The 20,295-nt window shown below is 57.0% G+C and overlaps 1 protein-coding gene and 1 long non-coding RNA gene across 3 annotated transcripts; one reads left to right on the top strand and one right to left on the bottom strand.

Moving 5' to 3' along the window:
• Window positions 1-430: 430 nt before the first annotated feature.
• Window positions 431-14,721, bottom strand: ARPC1B (actin related protein 2/3 complex subunit 1B). Of its 2 annotated transcripts, none has more exons than XM_003998458.4 (10): window positions 14,581-14,721; window positions 6,815-6,891; window positions 5,953-6,057; window positions 5,290-5,512; window positions 4,213-4,320; window positions 3,042-3,248; window positions 2,877-2,952; window positions 1,785-1,990; window positions 974-1,064; window positions 431-761 (listed from the first exon to the last, which is right to left on the bottom strand). In XM_003998458.4, the coding sequence occupies exons 2-10, from the start codon at window positions 6,876-6,878 to the stop codon at window positions 723-725; spliced, it is 1,119 nt and encodes a 372-aa protein (XP_003998507.1). In that variant the 5' UTR covers window positions 6,879-6,891; window positions 14,581-14,721; the 3' UTR covers window positions 431-722. The 2 variants fall into 2 exon arrangements, with proteins under 2 accessions (XP_003998507.1, XP_023102304.1); XM_023246536.2 differs by lacking the exon at window positions 14,581-14,721 and adding an exon at window positions 13,695-13,831.
• LOC111558236 lies at window positions 13,928-19,259 on the top strand. Its single transcript, XR_002738866.2, has 2 exons — window positions 13,928-14,064; window positions 14,556-19,259. It is a non-coding gene; the product is annotated as an uncharacterized LOC111558236 (long non-coding RNA).
• The last annotated feature ends 1,036 nt before the right edge of the window (window positions 19,260-20,295 follow it).

Genomic DNA, 20,295 nt, shown 5'->3' with positions numbered 1-20,295 from the left:
CATTTTTATGCAAATGTAAGGGGGAGTTCGCAGTTCTGATCTGTTGATGTAAATCACGTTACCCAACTAGACTAAGAAAAAACCGTGAATAGGACACTAAGAAGCACACGTTGAATAGGCGCTCTGAGTGAAACAGGAATGGGGGAAAAACCGTCTCAGGAAATGAAGTGCATATGTCAAAAATCCACTGCCAGCATCGAGTAGAGAAATACTTTCCCATTAAAGCCCAGAACCAGCTAAAATGTGCAACCGCTGGTCTGGGAATCGGGCTACCGGATGACGGGACGGACACCTGCTTCTGGCAGCCCCCTGGCTGGACTGCAGGGAAAGGAACCATTCAGAGGAAGGCCCTTGGGTTTAAAGATCAATTTTGCTGACAAGGAAAAATAAGCTACCTGAGCCCTTGTGAAAATGAACTCCCAGACACAGACCAGGTCTGTGATTGCTTTTTTATTCCCTCCATGTTTTTGAAGCAGTTCATGACCAGCACCGTGCTTTGGGAACATTTGTTTTTCACAATAAATGAAAGCATTTCTTTAAGAAAAAGGCACATGTTCCTTCAATAGGTAAGAAAAGCTTCCCACCCCGCCCCTCCCCTCTGGATGGAGCAGTCCCCATGGGGACCCAAACTGGTACCCTGGAAACGTTCAGCAAAGCAACCCTTAGCCTCCCTGACCCCCTCCCCCCAGCAGTTGAGATGAGGGCAACATATTTCTCACAGGTCATTTGATCTTGAGGTCCTTCAAGGCTGATTCCAAACTCTGGAAGGAGACAAGCAGGACAGGCTAGTGCTCAGTGGTCCTGCCACACCCCACCCGCAGGGACCTTACCCTCCCCTGTCCCAGCCCTAAAGGGAGGTGCCGGAAAGGGTGTCCCTCATCACCCTTCGTCCCAAAGGAGTGCCCTTCTGTAAGAATGAAGGGGGCTCTCCAGTGGGGAGGGGGAGGAAGGGGCACGGTGGGACAGGCCTCACCTTCACGTCCCAGATGCTCATGCCGCCATCCATGCCCGTGGTGCAGAACTGGGAGCACTTGGCCTTTCCTCCGGTGAGCACCGAGATCTGGCTGTAAAGAAGACGAGGGCTTGATGGGTCCCAGCCTGTGGCCACACTGGACTCCAGCCTGCCTGCCCTCCAGGAGCTCCCACCCTTCTGGGGCAGCGGCTTGCAGAGAGCCCCGGGGGTGGGCTGTGAGGGGTCACAGAGAACGGGGTTCGTGAGTCTGCTTTGAGGAGGAGCAGGCGTGTTCACAGAGCCGAGGGAAGCCTAGGCGAGTGGAACGGGACATGCAAAGGCCTGGGCAGGGCCTGCGTCACACGTGTGTGGGGAGTGTGCAGCGTGGCAGGACTGTAACTGGACGGGGAAAAACCAAAACGCGGGGCTGGGAAGACATGCAGGGCTAGTTCTGACAAGCCCTGAAAGGGGACATGAGTTTAGTCTGAAAAGGACACCGGACCTGGTGGCTACTGGAGGGTTTAAGCGGCCACACTTCTCCCTGGTTTGCTGTGGAGTGGACACCTGTGGCTGGCAGGATTTGGGAGCTGTGGACCGTCTCGCTCCCCTCATTCCTCAAGGAGGCACAGCCTTGGGGCTGGTCACACTCTGGCCATCCCAGAGCTTCTACAACAGTCCCCACACGGCCACGTTCTAAAAGCGAGGGGCACGCTGACTGCTGTGTCCCCACCTGATGCTAGTTTTGTGCAACCGACAGGTCGCCCTGCTCCCTAAATCAGGGCCCTCACCTTGACCCTGCTGGGAGGAGAGTCCAGGTCGGCCCCACCCTCACCTCACACTGTTCTTGTGCAGCGAGTCCAGGCCCGAGCCTGCGGCCGCACCGCCCTCCGAGCTCGCCTTCTTGTCCAGGTTCTGGAAGCGCTCCCGGGCCGTCAAGCCACGCTGCGAGCTTTGCTTGGGCACATCCAGCCGCCCACCGAAGCTTAGCGTCCCTGTGGCGCTGTCGTAGGTAAACAGCACCGGGAAACAGTCGTGGCCCTGCAACAGTCGTGAGGGTGCCATTGGAGCGCTGGCTGAGGGCTGGCACGGCGCCCCCAATCTGAGCACGGGGATCCAAGGCCGGAGGCAAGACACGACACCGACGGGCTGGGCGGCGGGGGGCCTCTGGTGGAGCCAGCGGGAAGCCAGTGCCAGCTCAGACACACAGCTGGCTGGACGGACCCCAGGTATAGAACAGGGACGGACGGTGGGGGCAAGCATCTAGGGGTGGCCCCTCCCCCAACAAGGCCAGTGGACAGTTGAGAAAGCTTGTCTGGGACGCCCCTGGAAACCTAGGGACTTTCTGCCTGAGCAGTCACACCCACTCTGGGAGACACCCCACAGCTGGGCGCTTCTGTTAGGCAAAGCAGGCCCAATCCCCCCCCCCCCCCCCGGGACCAGAGTATATTTGCTGAGGGCTGAAAGGGGACTTGACAGATAGGTGGACAGAAGGAAGGAGGGAGGGCAGTGCGCTTCTGGATGTGTGGCTGGACCATGTGGCCGCCACTGAGTTAGGTGTGGCCCTGTAATTTCCACTGGCCTGTGAGATGTAAGCAGAAACCTCAGGGTCCAGGGCGTGATTCTCCACTTCCTTATTCTTCCTCCAAGGTGGGGGCGGGGGGGGGTAGTGTTTTGGAGACAAAGCGTCCACCTGCACAGAGCAGGGTCCCTCACAACGCCCACACTGTGTTACGTTATAGCAACTGGGGTGCTGTTACTGCGGTGTAACCGACCCATTCTGACCACAGATTGACGGCTGGCTGGAGCTGGGTGGGAGTGAGGAAGGAGGGAAAGAAGGTCAGGGGTGGGGGGTGGGCAGTGGAGGGCTGCCTGGCCATCTCTGGGAGACCTTTTCTAACTAGCACCACTCCCCTCCCTGCCTCACCGCTGCCACCAGACTGTTCTCGGTGATGAAGGTCAGGGCCAGCAGCGGCAGTGTTTCAGAGGCCAGAGTTGCCACGCTGAGAGAGAGAGAGAGAGAGAGGTCAGCCACTCTGTCCCCGCCTGCTCTGTGCCTCCATTGCCCCCCACTCCCCTGGCCTGTACTCACGCCATTTTCTTGTCGGCATCGGCCAGGCACACAGTGCTGTCGTGGCTGACCCAGGCCACGCGGCTGCCACTGGCTGAAAAGCAGACGCCATGCACCCAGCCACAGCTACTGCTGGACTCAAACATGAGCTCCCCAAATGGCATCTTGGAGCCCCATGGGGTGGGTGCTGGACGCTCTTCTACCTCCTTGATGTAGGCTGAGAAGATCCTGCCAGGAGAGACCAAAAGAAAAAAAACTCAGGAGACCGGGGGTCTGGGAGGGACTGACCAGAGACTCCCTGTCCCAAAGTGGCCTACTGAGGTCAGTGCCCAGCTAGAGGCTGGTGGATACCACAGCCAGCTTTTCACGCCCCGCATCTTCACGCTTGGACGAGTCTGGCCTCAGTGCCCTCCTGTGCAAGGGAGTGAATCCCGGCTTTGCATCCTGTAACTCCCAGGGCCCTCGGGCCCTCATCTAAGGACTGACCACGCACGGCTGACACGGTCCCCAGGGGGTGTCCTGGTCCCCATCACGCTGGCCCCTACACTTCACAGCCAGCCCCGTGGATGCCCCTCCTCCCTGCCCTGCTTTCCCAGGGCCAACACGGGGGTCCGCCCGACAGGTCAAGGTGCCAGCAAACCAGCTCCCCACCCACCAACGGAGCCTCATCAGGACGTTCTGTGCGTGTTGGGGGCCTCCAAAGGGGCCTCCGGTGCCTGCTGCAGCCTTGTTTCCCAGGCGCCCAGGCCATCTGCCTGGAGCTGGGAGCCAGAGGCCTCGGGAGACTCGGGGGCGCTGGGCCCAGAAGTGAAAAACCGCCAGGAGCAACCAGCGGCTCCATTCCAGGCCCGAGATAACGGGGCACGGGTTTGTCTAAGCTGCTCGCTGTCCTCCAGATGGAAGACAAGGAAACCGAGGGAGGGGGACTCTAACGAAGCAGAAGACGAGGGCCCAGGGAAGACTCCTTGCTGACACAGAGAGGCAGCGAGGGACGCATCCTGCCAAGACTCTACGAGGGCTGGAGACGGGGCCCATCGACGACCCTTCTCGAAAGGCAAAACCTCTCAGATGCAGGGCTGAGGCCCCGGGTGAGCCTGCCTGCCAGCAGAGCTGGTCTGGGTCACGGGGTGCAGGGCTCCCTCCACCCTCCACTCCTAGTTCCCGTGCTGACATCCAGACCCTGCCCGCTCACCGGCACTTGAAGTCACAGGAGCCTGCGGCCAGGAGCACGTTGTTGGGGTGCCAGTCCAGGCTGAGGACCGTGGAGCGGATGGGCTTCTTGATGTGCTTGCACACCCACCTGGACAGATGGATGGAAGGGGGTCGGGACAGGCGAGCTCAGCACGCATGGCTTCTGTGCCCCAGGGACTCCACGTTCCCATGGGGCTCCACAGACCCTCTACCCCCAACCCCCCCGACCCCCGACAAGGTCCCAGGAGGGAGGGGCCTCGGTGCTGCCAGCCCACCAGCCTGCCAGGGCCCAGATCAGGCCAGTGATGTGCCAAGTGGCCTCCAGGGTGGGCCCTCTATCCCGGGTTTCCTTTAAACCCCACGACAACTCAGGGGACCTGCGTGGCTCAGTCGCTTAAGCGTCCAACTTCAGCTCAGGTCACGATCTCAAGGCCCATGGGTTCGAGCCCTACAACGGGCTGCACGCTGACAGCTCAGAGCCTGGAGCCCGCTTCGGATTCTGTGTCTCCCTCTCTCTGCCCCTCCCCGACTTGTGCTGTGCCCCTCTCTCTCTCTCAAAAATAAACGTTAAAAATAATAATAAACTGCATCACAACCCGGGGGGCAGGCTCAGTGAGGAGTCACAGCAGCCAGCTGGCCAGGATGCAATGTGATCTCAGGTGTCCCAGACTCCAGCTTCTCCTCTGCCCTCAGGGACCTAGGGGAAGATACTATAACGCGGCCCTGGAACATGACAGGCTGGACATCCTGGGCGAGTGACCGCCTCAGGGCCTTCCTTTGCTCATCTGTAAAGTGGGGACAACAGATGTCCCGTCCAGGGGGCTGTCAGGGAGTCCGTGCCAGCATGTATGCAGGGCTTTCTGCAAGGCCCACCGAGCAGTCGTGGTGTGGTCTGTGCCCTCATCAATGGGACGGCTGTGGAAGTGCCCCTCGCCTACGAGGCTCTACTCTGCCAGGGTCACATGAACAGTGACCTGGCACGCCATCCAGTGCTTCCTGGGACACCAGCCCCACCGCCTTTTAGTCTGCAGCCCCCAGGGTTCCTCCCAACCCACTCCCAACCCTCCCAGGCACCCACCAGTCATTTTCCTGCTCAAAATAACAGATGGAGATGACACGGGAACCACTCCCCACAGCGAACTTGTTCTCATTGGGGGCCCAGCGCACACAGCGAGCAGCCCGGTTGATCCGCAGGATGACCAGCGTGGGCTTCCACGTGCGGCCCTTCAGCGTCCACACGTAGGCGTTGCGGTCTGTGCCGCAGGTCACAATCCGGTTACTTTCGGGGGCCCAGTCGATGCCTGTGGGGCGGGGAGGAAACGCGGCTGAAGTCATCCAGCAGAAGTGGCTCTACAGCGCTGGTGGAGGAGGGGATTAAGGGACACAATCTGGAGGAAAGCTGCTCCAAGGGATACTACTAGAACTTCTTGAGAGTGTTACAGCTCTCCAAAATATCTCCAAACATGCCGGAAAGCCAAAAGACAGAAGAGAAACGGGTCCTTGGTGACTCTGAGCTGAGCTGCTGGATCAAACCTTTCCTGAAGCCCAGAAACCTCTCTTGAGTTTTTCAGTAATAAGGGGCAACATGATCCCTTTTAACTTAAGCCAGTTTGAATCAGAGTTGTGTTGCTTGCAACCCAAACTAGCCTACCTAACACACTGATTGGGAGGATGGCCCTGGCTGGCCCTGCCCCATCCCCCTGCTTCCTTCCAGAGAGTGATCCCAGTCGGTCTGACGCACCTGTCACCTGTCCATTGTGCTCCTTGAGCTCGTGCACCTTGACCCACTTGGCCCCGCTCTTCTCATAGATGTGTACCTCGTGGTTGTTGGGGCAGATGGCAATCTCTGCGGGAGGGGAGGGGAGGGGAGGGGAGGGGAGGGGAGGGGAGTGAGGAGGCATGCGTGCCCAAGTCCCCCCCACCCATTCCCTCATGACTCTCTTCTACCAGGAACACCCTTCGCAGGCCATCTGGGCAATACCTCGCTCTTCACTGCCTTGGCAGGGGGTTCCCTGAAACACCTTGTGCCCCCTCCCTGGGGACTAGCCATCCTTCACCTGTACCCGCTACCCCCAGGCACCCCCACAGCGGTCTCATGACCTCTGGGAGTTCTCCCTTCCCCCTGCTACTGCCCTCTGCTCCCCAGCTCCAGCCCTGGGCTCCTTGCTGCTCCTGACGATGCCAGGCTTTCCTGCCTCAGGGCCTCGGCATGGCTGGCTCCCCCGCCTCCTCTGTGTCTCTGTGCACATGTCCCTTCCTCCCGGCCACCTTTTCTAAACCAGCGCCTCTGCCTCCCATGCTTTCCCCTCCTGCATGTTTTTCTTCACTGCTCATGTCACTACCTGCCACTGCGGGCTGTCTTCACCTCTCACCCCCAGCCTGGGAGCCCGAGCGGCACCTGCAGCAGGTGCGGGGCTGTGCTGTCACCTCCACCCCGCGGTGCCCACTCGCCTGCTGCCCCCCCCACCCCCCGCCCCGAGCTCATTCATCCCCTCTTACACACTCAGGACCAGAGATGAGGAGGGGAACAGCCAACCCCCAGAGCCCACAGGCTAGGGGGCTCCCGCCCCTCCTCTGCCAGCCCACAGGCAGCGGGTACTCACGGGTGCGGTCCTTGTTCCAGGCGTGACAGCTGATGGGCTCCACGAGGAAGCTGTGGTAAGCCATGACCGCTCAGCTCCTGTGCCCGAGAGGAAGGGACCCCAAGTCAGCCCTGCGTCTGATCCCAGACCGGGCTCCCAGCCGACCCCGTGGGCAGGCAGCAGGGGCTGGCCTTCCAATGCCACTTCCTTCCCGTGGGTGGGGTGTGTTGACCTGTGCCTTGTCGGTGCTCACCACCTGCACCTGGGTTTCCTCACAGGTAGAGTGCCCTCCCCCCCACCCACCAGAAGGATGGGGTGGGGACGCAAGGCAGGTGGTGCCCAGCACACAGCAGGCCTTCCACACCTAGAGCTTGGCTTTCAGGAGATGGGGGGGGGGGGGGGGGGGAGGTGGAGGCAGGTCTGCCCTTTCTCACCCAGAAATCCTTTCAAGGGGAGGAGGGGTGGGGCGGGACGGCCCGGAGTGGGTGGCTGGGCTGTGGGGATGAAGGCAGGTACAGAGGGCAGCTGGGTACACCCCAGAACTGGGCACAGCCCCAGAACTGGGCCCAGCACTGACGGCACCTCCCACCTTGATAGGCCCCTCCCCCCCCAGCTCAGGCCCTGCTGCTGAGCTTCAGAGGAGCCCGCTGAGCCTGCGGCCAGGTCGGGTTACACACAGGCAGTCCTTTCGCCCCCACCCCTTCCCGCACAGCTCTGCCCACCCCTGTTCCATTTGGCAAAGCCCTGCTCACCCTCTCTGAACCTCAATGTCCACATCTGCAAAATGGGAACAGGAATCCTGCCCCCGGAGGTGTTAAGAGGGTAAAATAAGATGATATGCCATAGCAGGTGTTCATGAAATGGCAGCTCCCGCGTGGTAACACCCAGCCATGGTCCACCCACTAGGGGTCTGTCTCCCCTGCTAGACCCGCGGCTGATCCTGGGGCACACCGGGCCTCAGGCCTTTGCACTGGCGGTTCCCTCCACCTCCTAAGCTCCATCCCTGGGGGCCTGCGTGGGGAGCCCTCATCGCTGCCCTGTTTAAGTCTGCATCCCAACACCGCCTTCTGGCGAGGCCCTCTCTGACTGCTGATTTGAAACCGCGACCACCTTCCCCTACCTCAGCACTCCCTCTTCCAGACTGAACTTTCTCCACAAAGAATCCTCATGGAACATTCGTTACACTGGACTCACTCCCTTCACCCGTTCTCTGTCCCAGCTGGGACGGAACAAGCTTGATGGGGACAGACATTTTCCACTTGTCTTGTTCACAATTCTTTCCTTGTTTTGCTTGGCACGTAATAGGTGCTCGGTAAGTATGTGAGGAACACGATTGTTTAGTCTCACTAGTGTCCAGAAGAGTAAGTTCTTTATTTAAAAAATTAAAAAGGGGCACCTGGATGCCTCAGTCAGTTAAGCATCTGACTTCGGCTCAGGTCATGATCTCACGGTTTATGAGTTCGAGCCCTGTGTTGGGCTCTGTGCTGGCAGTTTGGAGCCTGGAGCCTGCTTCAGATTCCGTGTCTCCCTCTCTCTCTGCCCCTCACCTACTCGCGCTCTGAGTCTGTCTCTCAAAAATAAATAAACATTAAAAAAATTTTTTTTAATTAAAAAATGGGTGCCTGGCCGGCTCAATTGATTAAGCGTCCAGCTCTTGGATTTCAGCTCAGGTCATGATCTCATGGCTCGTGGGTTCAAGCCCCACATCAGGCTCTGCACTGACAGCATGGAGCCTGCTTGGGATTCTCTCTCTGCCCCTCCCCTGCTTGCACGCGCTCTCTCTCAAAATAAATAAACAGTAAAAAAAAAATTTTTTTTTAAACACTATCACCCAACATTTCCTGAATGCTCCTTACTTGCCAGCTCTAAACAGTCCAGGTATTTTTTTTTTTTAATACCAGTATAATTAACACACAATGTTAGTTTCAGGCGTATAATATAGTGACTCAACCATTCTGTGTATCACTCGGCACTCAGCAAGGTGAGTTTTACGGTTGGTCCCCTTCACCTATTTCATACCCCTCCCGGACCCCAGGCGCTCTCGACTTTTGTGCTTAGATGCCACAGCCCCAGATGACAGATGTAGAGGCCGAGGTCCAACAACCGGAAGCTACCTGCCCAGTCACACAGGTGTCTGGTGTCACCAGGAACTTGGCTGCCTCCCCCACCAGACTGGCAGCTCTTGTGTCCCAGGGACTGGGCTGAAGAAAGGCTTCTCCCCAGCTCTGGGCCTGAGCCCTGAAAACCCAGGAAACTAGCGGGCGCCTAGCCGGCCCCTCACAAGATGGGCCACCTGTTCGGGCGGAGCTTACCCAGGTGGCAGGCCAAGAGGCCCTGCTGGAAGGCACAGCACTGAGCTCGGGCTCAGGCACAGGAGAAGGACGAGCTGCATGTAGCCCACCGTCCAGCTGAGAAATCCGGGGCTCAGTGACCAGCTGGCCCGAGGTGGCACCACGCATCCTGCCGGGCCTGGCTTCCTGACCCCCCAGCAACTCTTGCCCAGCCCAGATGCAACACCTGTTTTCATTTATTGCAGGAAGCTCTGGAAGGTTCTGGGGCAGCCCAGATCACACAGACAGACACAGGCATGTACAGGGCAGGGGCATGCCTGGAGTGGGGCACCAGGCAGGTCCTCAGCACTGCGGAGAGAGCGGACACACCTGCAGCCACTCTAGCCACACACGCTCATGCGTGCTCAGCCCTGCGCACACGCACGCGCACATACACACACAAGCACACTGTGCTCACGCGTGTCCAGACATACACACGCACACAAGCACACTGCTCCCACCATGGCTACTTCCCCAGCCTCTCCTTATAAAGCCTCTTTGTGGAAGGCAAAGGCCCCGGAAGTGGCTCTTTGGGGGGGCCCCCAGCTCGGGTCAGCAGGCCCGATGGGGATTTCCCCTGGCACTTCCGGAGCCTCGGGGCTGGGTCAGCTCTGGCATCCAGCTTGGCTGGGGCACTTCATCGCTGTCCACACCACAGATGACAAGACTAAGAAGTGGGAGCTCTAGGCCTACTGGAACACTATACTGTGCTCATCTGCCCACCCCCATTTCCCACGGTCACCACTGGGGCCGAGATCAGGCAGAGGCCCACTTCCACACCCCAGCTGGGCTCTCGTGGCCTCGAAACTCCAGCTGAGGCAAACCACCCCCTACCTCTTCAGCCCCCAGGAGGAAGCCCTGTGGCTACAGCTCTGAGGGTGTGGGGGTGGTCTCTGGGTCCTAGACTTGAGCCCGCACCTCACTAGCAGAACACAACTTCCCAGCTCCAGCTGTCCCAGACTGTGTGGCCGGGGTCTCCGCCCCTTGCAGGGTCTTGCTAAGAGTGGCTAGGCACATGGGCCAGGCTGTAGAAAGCCCATCTAGCGAGGTGCTCCAGAGTCCCAGGCTGTGAAGGTGGAGAGGCTGGGTGTGCTGAGACAGCAGCTTCCATAACTAGTGAATAACGCAGCCAAGAGGACCTGGGGAGCCCTGACCGTTGTTTCCTGAGACCCAAAGGTTCTCAAGTGGGAGAGGAAGGGGCTGATAAAGATGGCTACAGGCACAGTGGGACAGGCAGGGGCGGGAGGTTCAGACCACATCTATCAGCCAATCACACTTTAGCATGAATTCATTCAGAAATACTCGTAATACACTGAATCAACACCTTAAAGGGGGTAGAGGGTAGGGAAGGTGCATTTTCTTCTTTTCATCACTTTTTCGTAACTTCTGCAAAGCAACTAAGGCCAGCAGGGCCTCAGCAATGACTCCCAACCCCCACGTTTCAAATGAGGAAGTGGCCATCCAGAGGGGGGAGTAGGTATCTGGCCACTGTGGCCTTGGGGGCTGTATCCTCCTAGAGGAGAATCACTGGATTGTTCCCTGTGGTCAGAAGCAGTGAAGCAGCCTTCACACCAGGCCACCCTGCCGCGGGGAGCTTGGGCTGCATTATTCCCAGGAAAACCTCCACAGGGGTTGGGGGAGGGGAGCACCCACTCCCAGCCAGCCACCCTGAGGAAAATGCAACTAGGGCTACTTGGCCCAAGTGGGTGGACAAGGTGGTGCTTCAGCAGTGGCTCCTGGTAGAGACCAAGGCAGGCTGGGGCCATGGTCTCCGGAACACCCACCCACTTGTCACTGCAGCCCTGTGAGCCAGCACCATGGGCCCATTTAACTGTTGGGGACAGAGAGAGGAAGGAGCCCAGAGGTCCGTGTGCAGGAGTCTGGCTCTGATTAACCCAGAAACAGAGGCTGGGGGAGTGTGGGCCAGACCCTGAGTCTCCCCCGGCTGGCTCCCCTCTGCCAGCCTGAAACCAGGATCTCAGTGTTCCCAAAAGCACTTCCCCTGCGTCCTTCCAGCACACCGTGGATGCACAGTATCAATGGACTGGAGATCCCCCAGGGCTAGGGGTGGGAGAGCACAGGGAAGAGGGGTGAGGACTGGGAGCGGGGAGTTGGGTCTCCAAAGTAGGGTATGGGTCTCCCTGCACGGGGTTCCAGAGACGCACTGGGGTAGGGACGTAAGCTCCATAGGGGCGGGGTATGTGTTTGTTCACCGATGTATCCAGCATCAGTTAGAGTGCCTGGCACATAGTAGGTGCTCAATAAATATCTCTTGAATGTGACTGAATGAATCCCATCCTTTTCTTCAGGAGATAGGTTATAAGGAATGAATATGCTTCATTATTTCAGTGACATGTGTATGCAATTTATAAGTATTTACCGGGGAGTACGTGCTCAGGTTTTTTTTTTTTTTTTTTTCTGATTAGGGCCAACAATCAAGAAAGCTTGGAAACCTGAAATCAAGAAGGTCCTCTCTGAGGATGTGGGAAGAACTCAGCTCCTCTCCAAAGCAAAGCAAGGCAGGTAAAGCCTTGGGCCACGCTGCCTTCCTTACTCTCTCCATGGATACCCTCAGTTTATACTTCCTTCACCTCTGTATCAGAAAAGCCTGGGGCTGAACAAGGTGTTGGCAGTAGGTTTCTTACTGCTTCAGCTTCTCTGAATCCAGAGAATGGTTCGGCCGCATTCGAGGCTAAACCAGGCAGGAGCTGTCTGGAGCAGGATCTTGGCCCTACAGGCACTCAGGGAAGTCCCCACCCAGCTCAGACGCTCCAGGGAGCCGCGAGCAAGCCATTTTGCACACGTGCTAAGCAGTTACTCAGCTTCCTGTTGTGTATGGAACAGCCCTTGCCACCCCAAACAGACCAGCCTGTCTCTCCTCCCCAACTCTGCTCCTGAAGTCTTACAAACCAGGCAAAAATCAAGAAGCATAAATGAAAACAATCATAGAAAGGCACCATAAATCTTGATGAAACAACCCAAACAGAAACAAAATCCAAAAACACATAAAACTCAATGTGGGCAGGGTTGTGGAGAAATGCTCATTTGTTGCTAAGTTGTTCAACCTTTCTGAGGGGCAGCAACTGTAGGAACAAAGAACAGGAACAGGAACTGAAAAATAACACACTTCGCTGCCATAAATTCATTTTGGTGCTAAGCAAATAGCCACTGGCTTTTTTTTTTTTTTTTAAAGCAAACACGTCCATAATAACCCCCTTTAGAATGGTGGAAGGGGTGGAAAAACCCAAAGACTACAAATATGGAACGACTTGTGACACTAACATGTTAGGATACCATTTAACTATTTGAAAAGACCTATGTGGATTACGCACAAAGACACACGTAAACTAACTTTCCTGGCATCTTTAAGTGCCCAGTATTTACCCAAGACTTTGACGTACATTCTCTTTTACTTCCTAAAACAAGCCTGAGAAGTTATTTTGATGTTTGTTTTTTTAAACCTTCATTTCGTACAGGAGGAAACAGACTCAGACAAAAGCCACGATTTGCTCGAAGCCACACAGCTCCTCAACGTCAGTTTGGGATTCTGACCCCAAATCTCGGAGGTTGGCATCATCTGGACACTGATAAGTGTGGGCAGGCCTTATCCTGGCAGTGGCAACAATAAATAAGAGAATCCTCACCCTGCGTGGGCCTGGCACGTTGCCAAGTGCCTTCTACACGTTATCCCATGTAAGCCTCACAACTTGAACGGCCCCCATTTTACAGATGGGGAAGGTTGCGGCCCAGAGAAGTTAGGCGGCTTGCTGAGATCGTGGGCCAGGGAAGGAATCTGGCACCCTCACCCGGGTCCCTGAGGCCTCACGGGGAATGCGCGCGCTCAACCACTGGGCGGCATTGCCTGCCCCGCGCGGGGAGTCTGGGGCCAGCCTGGAAGAACCCGGGGAGCGCCTCCGGCTCCGTCCCCGTGCTCGGCGGGCTCCGGGGCTTCCTGCCAGTCTTCACAGTGTTACAGTCACCGCCCTGGACGGCCTGTCTGCCCTCCCCGCCGCCGGCGAAGGAGGGGCCGCTCGGTCCCGCACTCGGGACCCCCTCCCGGTACGGATCGCGGCCCCGGCCCCAGGGGCCGGGGGCGGGCTGGGGGCCGGGGAGGTGGCCCGGGGGGGGGGGGGGGAGGGCGGGGAGGGAGGGAGGGACAAGGTGGGCGGGGGCGCCAGCTCATTTCCCGGCCGGAGCAACCCGGAAGGCTGGAGGATGGAGGGGAAGTGACTGGGCGTGGGGCCCTCGCGGCCCGAAATAACGGGGGACACCGACCTCGGGGCAGAGTCAGGGAGGGGCGGCCGGGGCAGGGGGAACGGGGGGCAGGGGGAACGGGGGGCTGGGACCGCCCCGAGGGCGTCAGGGACAGGGAGCCCTGCATTTCCCTCACCCGGAGGAGAACACCATCCGCTGGTCCCCTCACCTCCAGGCGACCCCACGCACCTGGAGAGGCCCCCTCCCCGCGCCCCCACACCTGCGGTCGCCCCGTAACCCTCCCCACCCGCGTGCAACTCCCCGTCCCCTCTCCTCCGAGCGCCCTCTCCCCTCCCGACGGCCCCCAGCCCGCTCACCTCGGGGCGCCCCGGCCGCGGACTCTGGGCAGTCGACGCGCCGAACCGGCTCTGGGCCCCGCGCCGCGCCGCAGCCACTTCCTCGTGGGCGGGGGGCGGGGCCTCCCGGCCTCAGCCCCGCGGGGACGGGGGCGGCGACCAGGGTGGCGGCCGAGAGATCCCAGGCCCCGCCCACCCATCCGGGGTGGGGGCCGCACCGAGCCAGGGCGCCCTGAAATCGTCCGCGACCGCCCCTCACTACTTTATGCGTGGGGAAACTGAGGCTGGGAGAGAAGCGCACAGCCCGAGCGGCAGCTGGGCGGGAAGCCGGGAGCTGGGCGGGGAGCGCACGTCCCCACCGCCGCGAGAGCGTCCTCTCCATCCTTCCTCTGTGAGCCGATGCCCACAGGGCGCAAAAAGTGCAAGCCCGGAAGCGGGTGTAGTCGGAAGCGAGGCCCTCCCCGCGCTCTCGGCAAAATGCGCCCCCGGGCGGGGGTGCGGGTCGGCCTCTCGCAGCGACCGTGGCTGGTCCAGCTGGGTCCCTCAGCGGAGTTCTTGCCCTTGGAGTCCGCTGCAGCCCTCCTCTCGCCCCTAAGTTACCTGGGGGCCTCGCAGCCACCTGAGTTTGGGTTTGGGGCCAAGGGGTCCCCAGGGTTTTTTCCATCCCTAGCCTCTGCCCCATCGGTGCAGATGTGGCCCGGTGGCTGCGCAGATGCGGGAGACCCCGGTGAAAACCTTGTTGCGCCCTCGCAGTCGGTCAGGCCCCTCCCTCGGGGCCCTCTCTCCCAGTGCCAGGCAGGCGGCGGGCGGCAGATGGGGTGCGGGGTCTTCCGGGTCCCCGGAGGTCTGGGGGCTTTAACGCATGCCGTTCTTTCCGCCTAGAACGTTTTTCCCGCCCTGTCCCCACCTGGCCAACTCCGGTTTGTCCTGCAGGACGTGTCTCTTAGGCCACTGTGTCCACAGCCTGCTCCCCATCAGGGGTGTCCGCTCTCCACTGGACTCCCAGCTCCTGTACACCGAACTCTGCCCTCTGCCGGGCCGTTGGGAGGACTCCATGGATCCAAACACGGAGCACTTCCTGCCGTGAGCGCGTGGAGCTCAGCAAACTTAACTCCAGAGGTTTGTAGGACCCGCAGCCCCCGCTCTGAGGAGACACTGAGGGGCTGTTACCAGCCCTCCCGTCTGGCTGTGGCCAGTCCCAGAGATGGCTTCGGTCTGCACAGATAAAAAGTTTCAGATGGTCTGTAGCGGCACCCCCTTCTTGTGGGGACAAGAGCAGCTTAAGAGCACCGAGGCAACATCTGTTCCATCCCTGGCTTCTAGATGCCCAGGGAACGACCTCAGGTGGGGCTGACCCCCATCTCCATCACCCGCCTGAGTGCTCTAACCAGGTCGGGCTCCAGCTGTCCCCTGTCCTGAGCTCATGACCTAAGACTGGCAGGGGCAAAGCAAGGCCCGCAGCTTTGGAGTATGGAGGAGGGAAAGGAAGACCCTTCCGGGTGAGCCGCGTGAACCTGAACCTGAAAGTGGAGCAGCTGCAAGGGAAGATGACGACATAGGTAGAGCTCAGGTGGAGAAAATCCCAGAGAGATGGTCAGCCTCTGACTGGTCAGCTTGAGCCCAACCTGCTTCCAGAGGTTTCGGACAGGTGAGCCAAGGAATCGATTTTACTATTTAAGCTGGTTTCCATCGAGACTTTGTTACCGGTTGCTAAAAGCCTCCTGACAAATGTGAACACCTGAGGACTCTCTCCTCCTGTGTAAACTGAGCTTGTCAACTTAGTGGGAGCAGAAACCGGGGCGCCTGGGTGGCACAGTCGTTTAAACGTCCAGCTCGGGGATTTGTTCAGGGTGTGATCTCACGGCTCACAAGTTCGGGCTCTTCGCTGACAGTGAGGAGCCTGCTTGGGATTCTCTCCCTCTCTGCCCCTCCCACGTGCGTTCGCTGTCTCAAAATTGCAGGAGTAAATGATTGCAACAAGTTCACTTGTTGTTAACGCCAACAAGTGGCGTTAGAAAATGGAGTTTCCGGTAAATGGTGCTTCTTGCTGTGCCTCAGTCTCTGAATCTATGAAGAGGCTGACTCGTGATAAGTGCTGCAACCCCCTCACAGGCCTGCAGCCACTGTGGGAAGACCCGACCACACCACACACTGGGAAGCCATGGGAGGGGTTATGTGAAACCGCTCCCTTCTGGGATCAAAGTTCTTCAAGCCTTAAGTGAGGTTCTCCTGAGCGAGGGGGACCTGGGGCGGAAGGCTTCACTCGGAGTTCTAGGAACACCTCACAGAGCTTGTTTCTTGCTGGAAACTGCTTGCCCCGTCCCCCGGGATCCTGGGGTGAAGACGCTGCGCTCCCCCTTCTCAGGTTTCCAAGAAATGCAGCTTGGAGGAAGGCAGTCATCCCCAGGTCATCGAGGTTCTTTCCGGCTTTCTGTTCCACCTCCTTGCTGCCTCCTGGTCACAAGAGGGCAGCCAAGCTCCAGGCGTCTGGACTCCGGAAGTGGTGGGCTGGCCCAGGCAGCGGGGAGACCAGGGAGGAAGACCTGTCCCAGAAGCACCCAGTCTGAGCTCCTAATCTTAGCGTGTGCCCACCCCCAATTGGGGACCACGGGTCTCTGTCCCTGAGATCAAAGGACTGCCACCCGATCCCCATGGGGAGGAACCGGAGAAACCCTTGTGTCTTCTTCCTCAGCCTAGGAGGACAGATGTCCACCACGCAGAGGCCCAGAACACGCTTAGCATTCCACGTGCCAGGACCCCCGATGGGGGCAGCACCTGTTGAACACCCCCTGCCAAGTCACGTGGTTTTGTATCAGTTCAGCTGGAAACTCCAACAAAACCCCACAAGGTACAAGTTGGAAAGGTCCCCTCCTGTCACTTTCAGTGACCTGACCCCGCCCCTGAGCTTGGTCACTAGGCATCTGCACTCCCGGCCCAAGCCCAGCAGGGGGCGTGCTTAGCGGTTACCACCAGGGCTCTAGCCAGCTTGCCGGTGTTCCAATGTGGGCCGTCACAACCCTCTCTGGCCTGGCTTTGTCACCTTTCAATGTTCCATAGGGGCACCTGGGTGGCTCAGTGGGTTAAGCGTCCAGCTCTCGATTTTGGCTCAGGTCATGATCCCACGGCTGTGACACTGAGCCCCACGTTGGACTCCATGCTTTGAGCAGAGATTCTTGGGATTCTCTCTCTCTGCTCCTCCCCCCACTCACACTCTCTCGAAATAAACAAGTAAACATTAAAAATAAATAAATACAATGTGGCTATACCAGTTCCAACCCTACAGGGTTGCTATGAGTAGTTAATGCCTATTGACTGCTCGTGCTGGTGCCTGGTCCAGGATTCTCACCGTAGTGCAGCAAAGGTGTGGCTACAGTACCCTTCCTGGGACCCTGAGGGGACTGACATTACGGTGGTGCCTTTCAAACTTTTTTTTTTAGTTTATTTTTTGAGAGAGAGAGAGAACATGTGCAAGTGGGGGAAGGACAGAGAGAGGGGGAGAGAGAGAATCCCTAGCAGGTTCCACACAGCACAGAGCCTGACGTGGGGCTCAAACACACAAACTGTGAGATCATGACCTGAACCCGAAATCAAGACTCGGAAACTTAACTGACTGAGCCACCCAAACTTAAATGCCCCTCGAATTTTTCTTGATCACGACCCACAGTGATATATATACTGTGACCTAGTACACGCCCCCACGTATATCTGAAACCTAGGTATCGTGACACACGCAAAATATTTTCTCTGGGTTCAATTTTTCAAATGCCAGTCGTGACCCACTAAACTGATTTTTACAGCCATTGATGGGCTCTGACCCTCAATTTGAAACACTGCTCTAGACCATACTTCCTTCCTTTTTCTGAACGGACCTCGTCTATTAGTTTCCTGTCACCACAGGAGCAACCTGCCACAAATAGGGCGGCTGAAGACAACACAAACATGTTCTCTTACGTTTCTGGAGGTCAGAGTCTCCCGTCTCAGCAGGCAGCGTGGCGTTCCTTCCAGAGGCTCCAGGGGAGACCTGGTTTCCTGGGTTTGCCAGCTTCCAGAGGCTGCGGGCGTTCCTTGGCTCCGCGGCCCAGCGGCTCTCTAACCTGTGGCCACATCTGACTCACCTGCCTGCCTCCCTCTCATAAGGATCCCTGGGATACCAGGCCCAGCTGGATAATCCAGGATCCTCTTCCTGACTTGAGCTCTTAATTATATCTGCAAAGTTCACAAGTTCCAGGGATTAGGACATGGACATCTTGGTGGGGGGGCATTATTCTACCTACTGCACCCGGTTTCTAATTATACATGCATAAACAAGCAACCTAACCTCATAATTTATACACTGATCTACACGGGACTTGAGTCCACGTGGGGTCGCTCGTGCCTCAGCCACACTGCAGGCACCTGGGGAAACCCTGGCCCTTCACACCATTGCCTCCAGAGTGCGGCACACATGGCTTCGGGGCCAAACTGAAGAGTCATGCCTAAGCAATTAACCTGGGTTCTGAGGCAGACTTCGGATTTTCTCAGAATACTCTGCAAATAACTATTAAATTTTTCTTCACGTAGCAAGAGCCTTCATATGTGGTTCCCATTCTACCCCACTGTTAATAAGGGTCTGCGGGGCTATTATGGCATCAGTGCAAAGCCTAAAAGCAAACCTCAGCTTTACTAACAGGAATTTCCAATTCCTGTTTTTACTGCCATTTTACAGGTGAGGAGACTGAGGCTCAGAGAGGTTAACTGTATGGCTCAAGGTCACACAACCTGGCAGAACTATAACCTGCCATCAGAGCCCAAAGGCTTGAATCAAAGGGCTTTGACAGTCACCCAGAGGCTCTCCAGATGTGTAATAATTGTGGCCCCAGGCATGGCCTGAGTCTCGGAGCTAGTGAGAGGAAGAGGGGTGCATAGTATATAGCCCCCAGCACTGCAGGGCTGTGGGTTTCTGGCTGTCCTCACTGGGATGGGCCTTCCTCCCTGGGGGAAGACATGGCCCAAGTTATAAAACAAACAAACAAAAAACCCACTCTGGCTAAATTACTGGAGGCAAAGTTAGAAATGTTTCTCCCTTGCTGTTGTTTCTCTCGTGGAATACATTTCTCTAAAAACCTCTGGGCCTGTTGGCCAAACCATGTGATTTAATTACACTAAAAGACTTTTGGCTAATTCCTGTTTAGGGGCTACTTCTGTCTCTCCTCTGGGACAACAGCCTGTGCACTGTTGCAAACACATTTATACAAGCGGTTCCTGCCACCAGCGGTCCAGAGAGGAGGCCACAGCAAATACCTCCGCCGCAGAGATCCCCTCCTAGAGGGGAGTATCGTTCCCAGGAGTCGCCGAAGGGCAAAATTACTCAAGAGGGTATCATGATGTCCTCTGAGAAGCATGGTTACCAGTGTCCTAAAACTAGGGCTGTCTTCAAGTCACTGGGAGGCAAGAGGGAAGGCTTGGGAGGCAAGGTGACCAAAGTAACGCCATTTTGGTTTTAGGTTGACCCTTAACCTAAAAGTCAGCAGATCATAGTCAAAATATCTGACTCATGGAAGACTGCAAGACCACTCCTTCTGGCAGTAAAAGCCACAAAGCTAAACATTTTTTTTTTTAAGTTTATTTATTTGAGAGAGAGTATGTGCATGTGCGGGGAAGAGGAAAAAGAATTCCAAGCAGGCTCCTTACTGTCCGTGCACAGGTCAATGCGGGGATCGATCTCACAAACCATGAGATCATGACTGGAGCTGGACACTTAACTGACTGAACCACCCAGGAGCCCTTTTTATTTTGAGAGAGAGGGAGCTTGCGTGTGCGCACGCATGCATGGCAGAGAGAGGGAGAGAGAATCCCAAGTAGGCTCCATGCTGTCAGCGCAGAGCCTGACATGGGGCTTGATCTCACAAACTGTGAGATCATGACCTGAGCCGAAATCAGGTGTTGGACGCTTAACTGATTGGGCCTCCCTGGACATTGCTAAAAATTGCTCCCTGTGGGTAATTCTGCAACCCTAAGACAATGGAAAAACTACCCAATGTAAAGGATAAACCCAAAGTTAAACCCTTTCTGTACAATTAGCTAATTTTTAAAACCTTATAAAACCTTTTGTTAGGGGCACCTGGGTGACTCAGTCGGTTGAGCATCTGACTCTTGACTTCCACTTGGGTCATGATCCCCTAGTGTCATTGGGTCAAGCCCTGCGTCGGGCTCTGCACTCAGTGTGAGCCTGCTTAAGGTTCTCCCTCCCTTCCTCCCTCCTCCCTCTCTCTCTGCCCGGCTTGTGCTCTCATAGAATTTAAATAAAGCAACTTAGAATTTAAGATTTTACCCTAAGGGGCGCCTGGGTGGCTCAGGGGCATCCGACTTTGGCTCAGGTCATAATCTCACGGTTTGTGAGTTCAAGCCCCACGTCAGGCTCTGTGCTGACAGCTCGGAGCCTGGAGCCTGCTTCAGATTCTGTGCCTCCCTCTCTCTCTGCCCCAACCCACTAACATTCTATCTCTGTCTCTCTCAAAAATAAACATTAAAAAAAAATTAAAAAAAAAAAACCTGGTTATAAAGATTTTACCCTAAAAATTAAATAGTTTAATGAAGAATTTGTCCATAGTTTTCTACTAAAAGTAGTTATAACGAAACAAAA

Source organism: Felis catus, chromosome E3, assembly GCF_018350175.1.
Source record: "Felis catus isolate Fca126 chromosome E3, F.catus_Fca126_mat1.0, whole genome shotgun sequence".
NCBI lineage: Eukaryota > Metazoa > Chordata > Mammalia > Carnivora > Felidae > Felis > Felis catus.
This window is presented reverse-complemented; position numbering and strand designations above follow the sequence as displayed.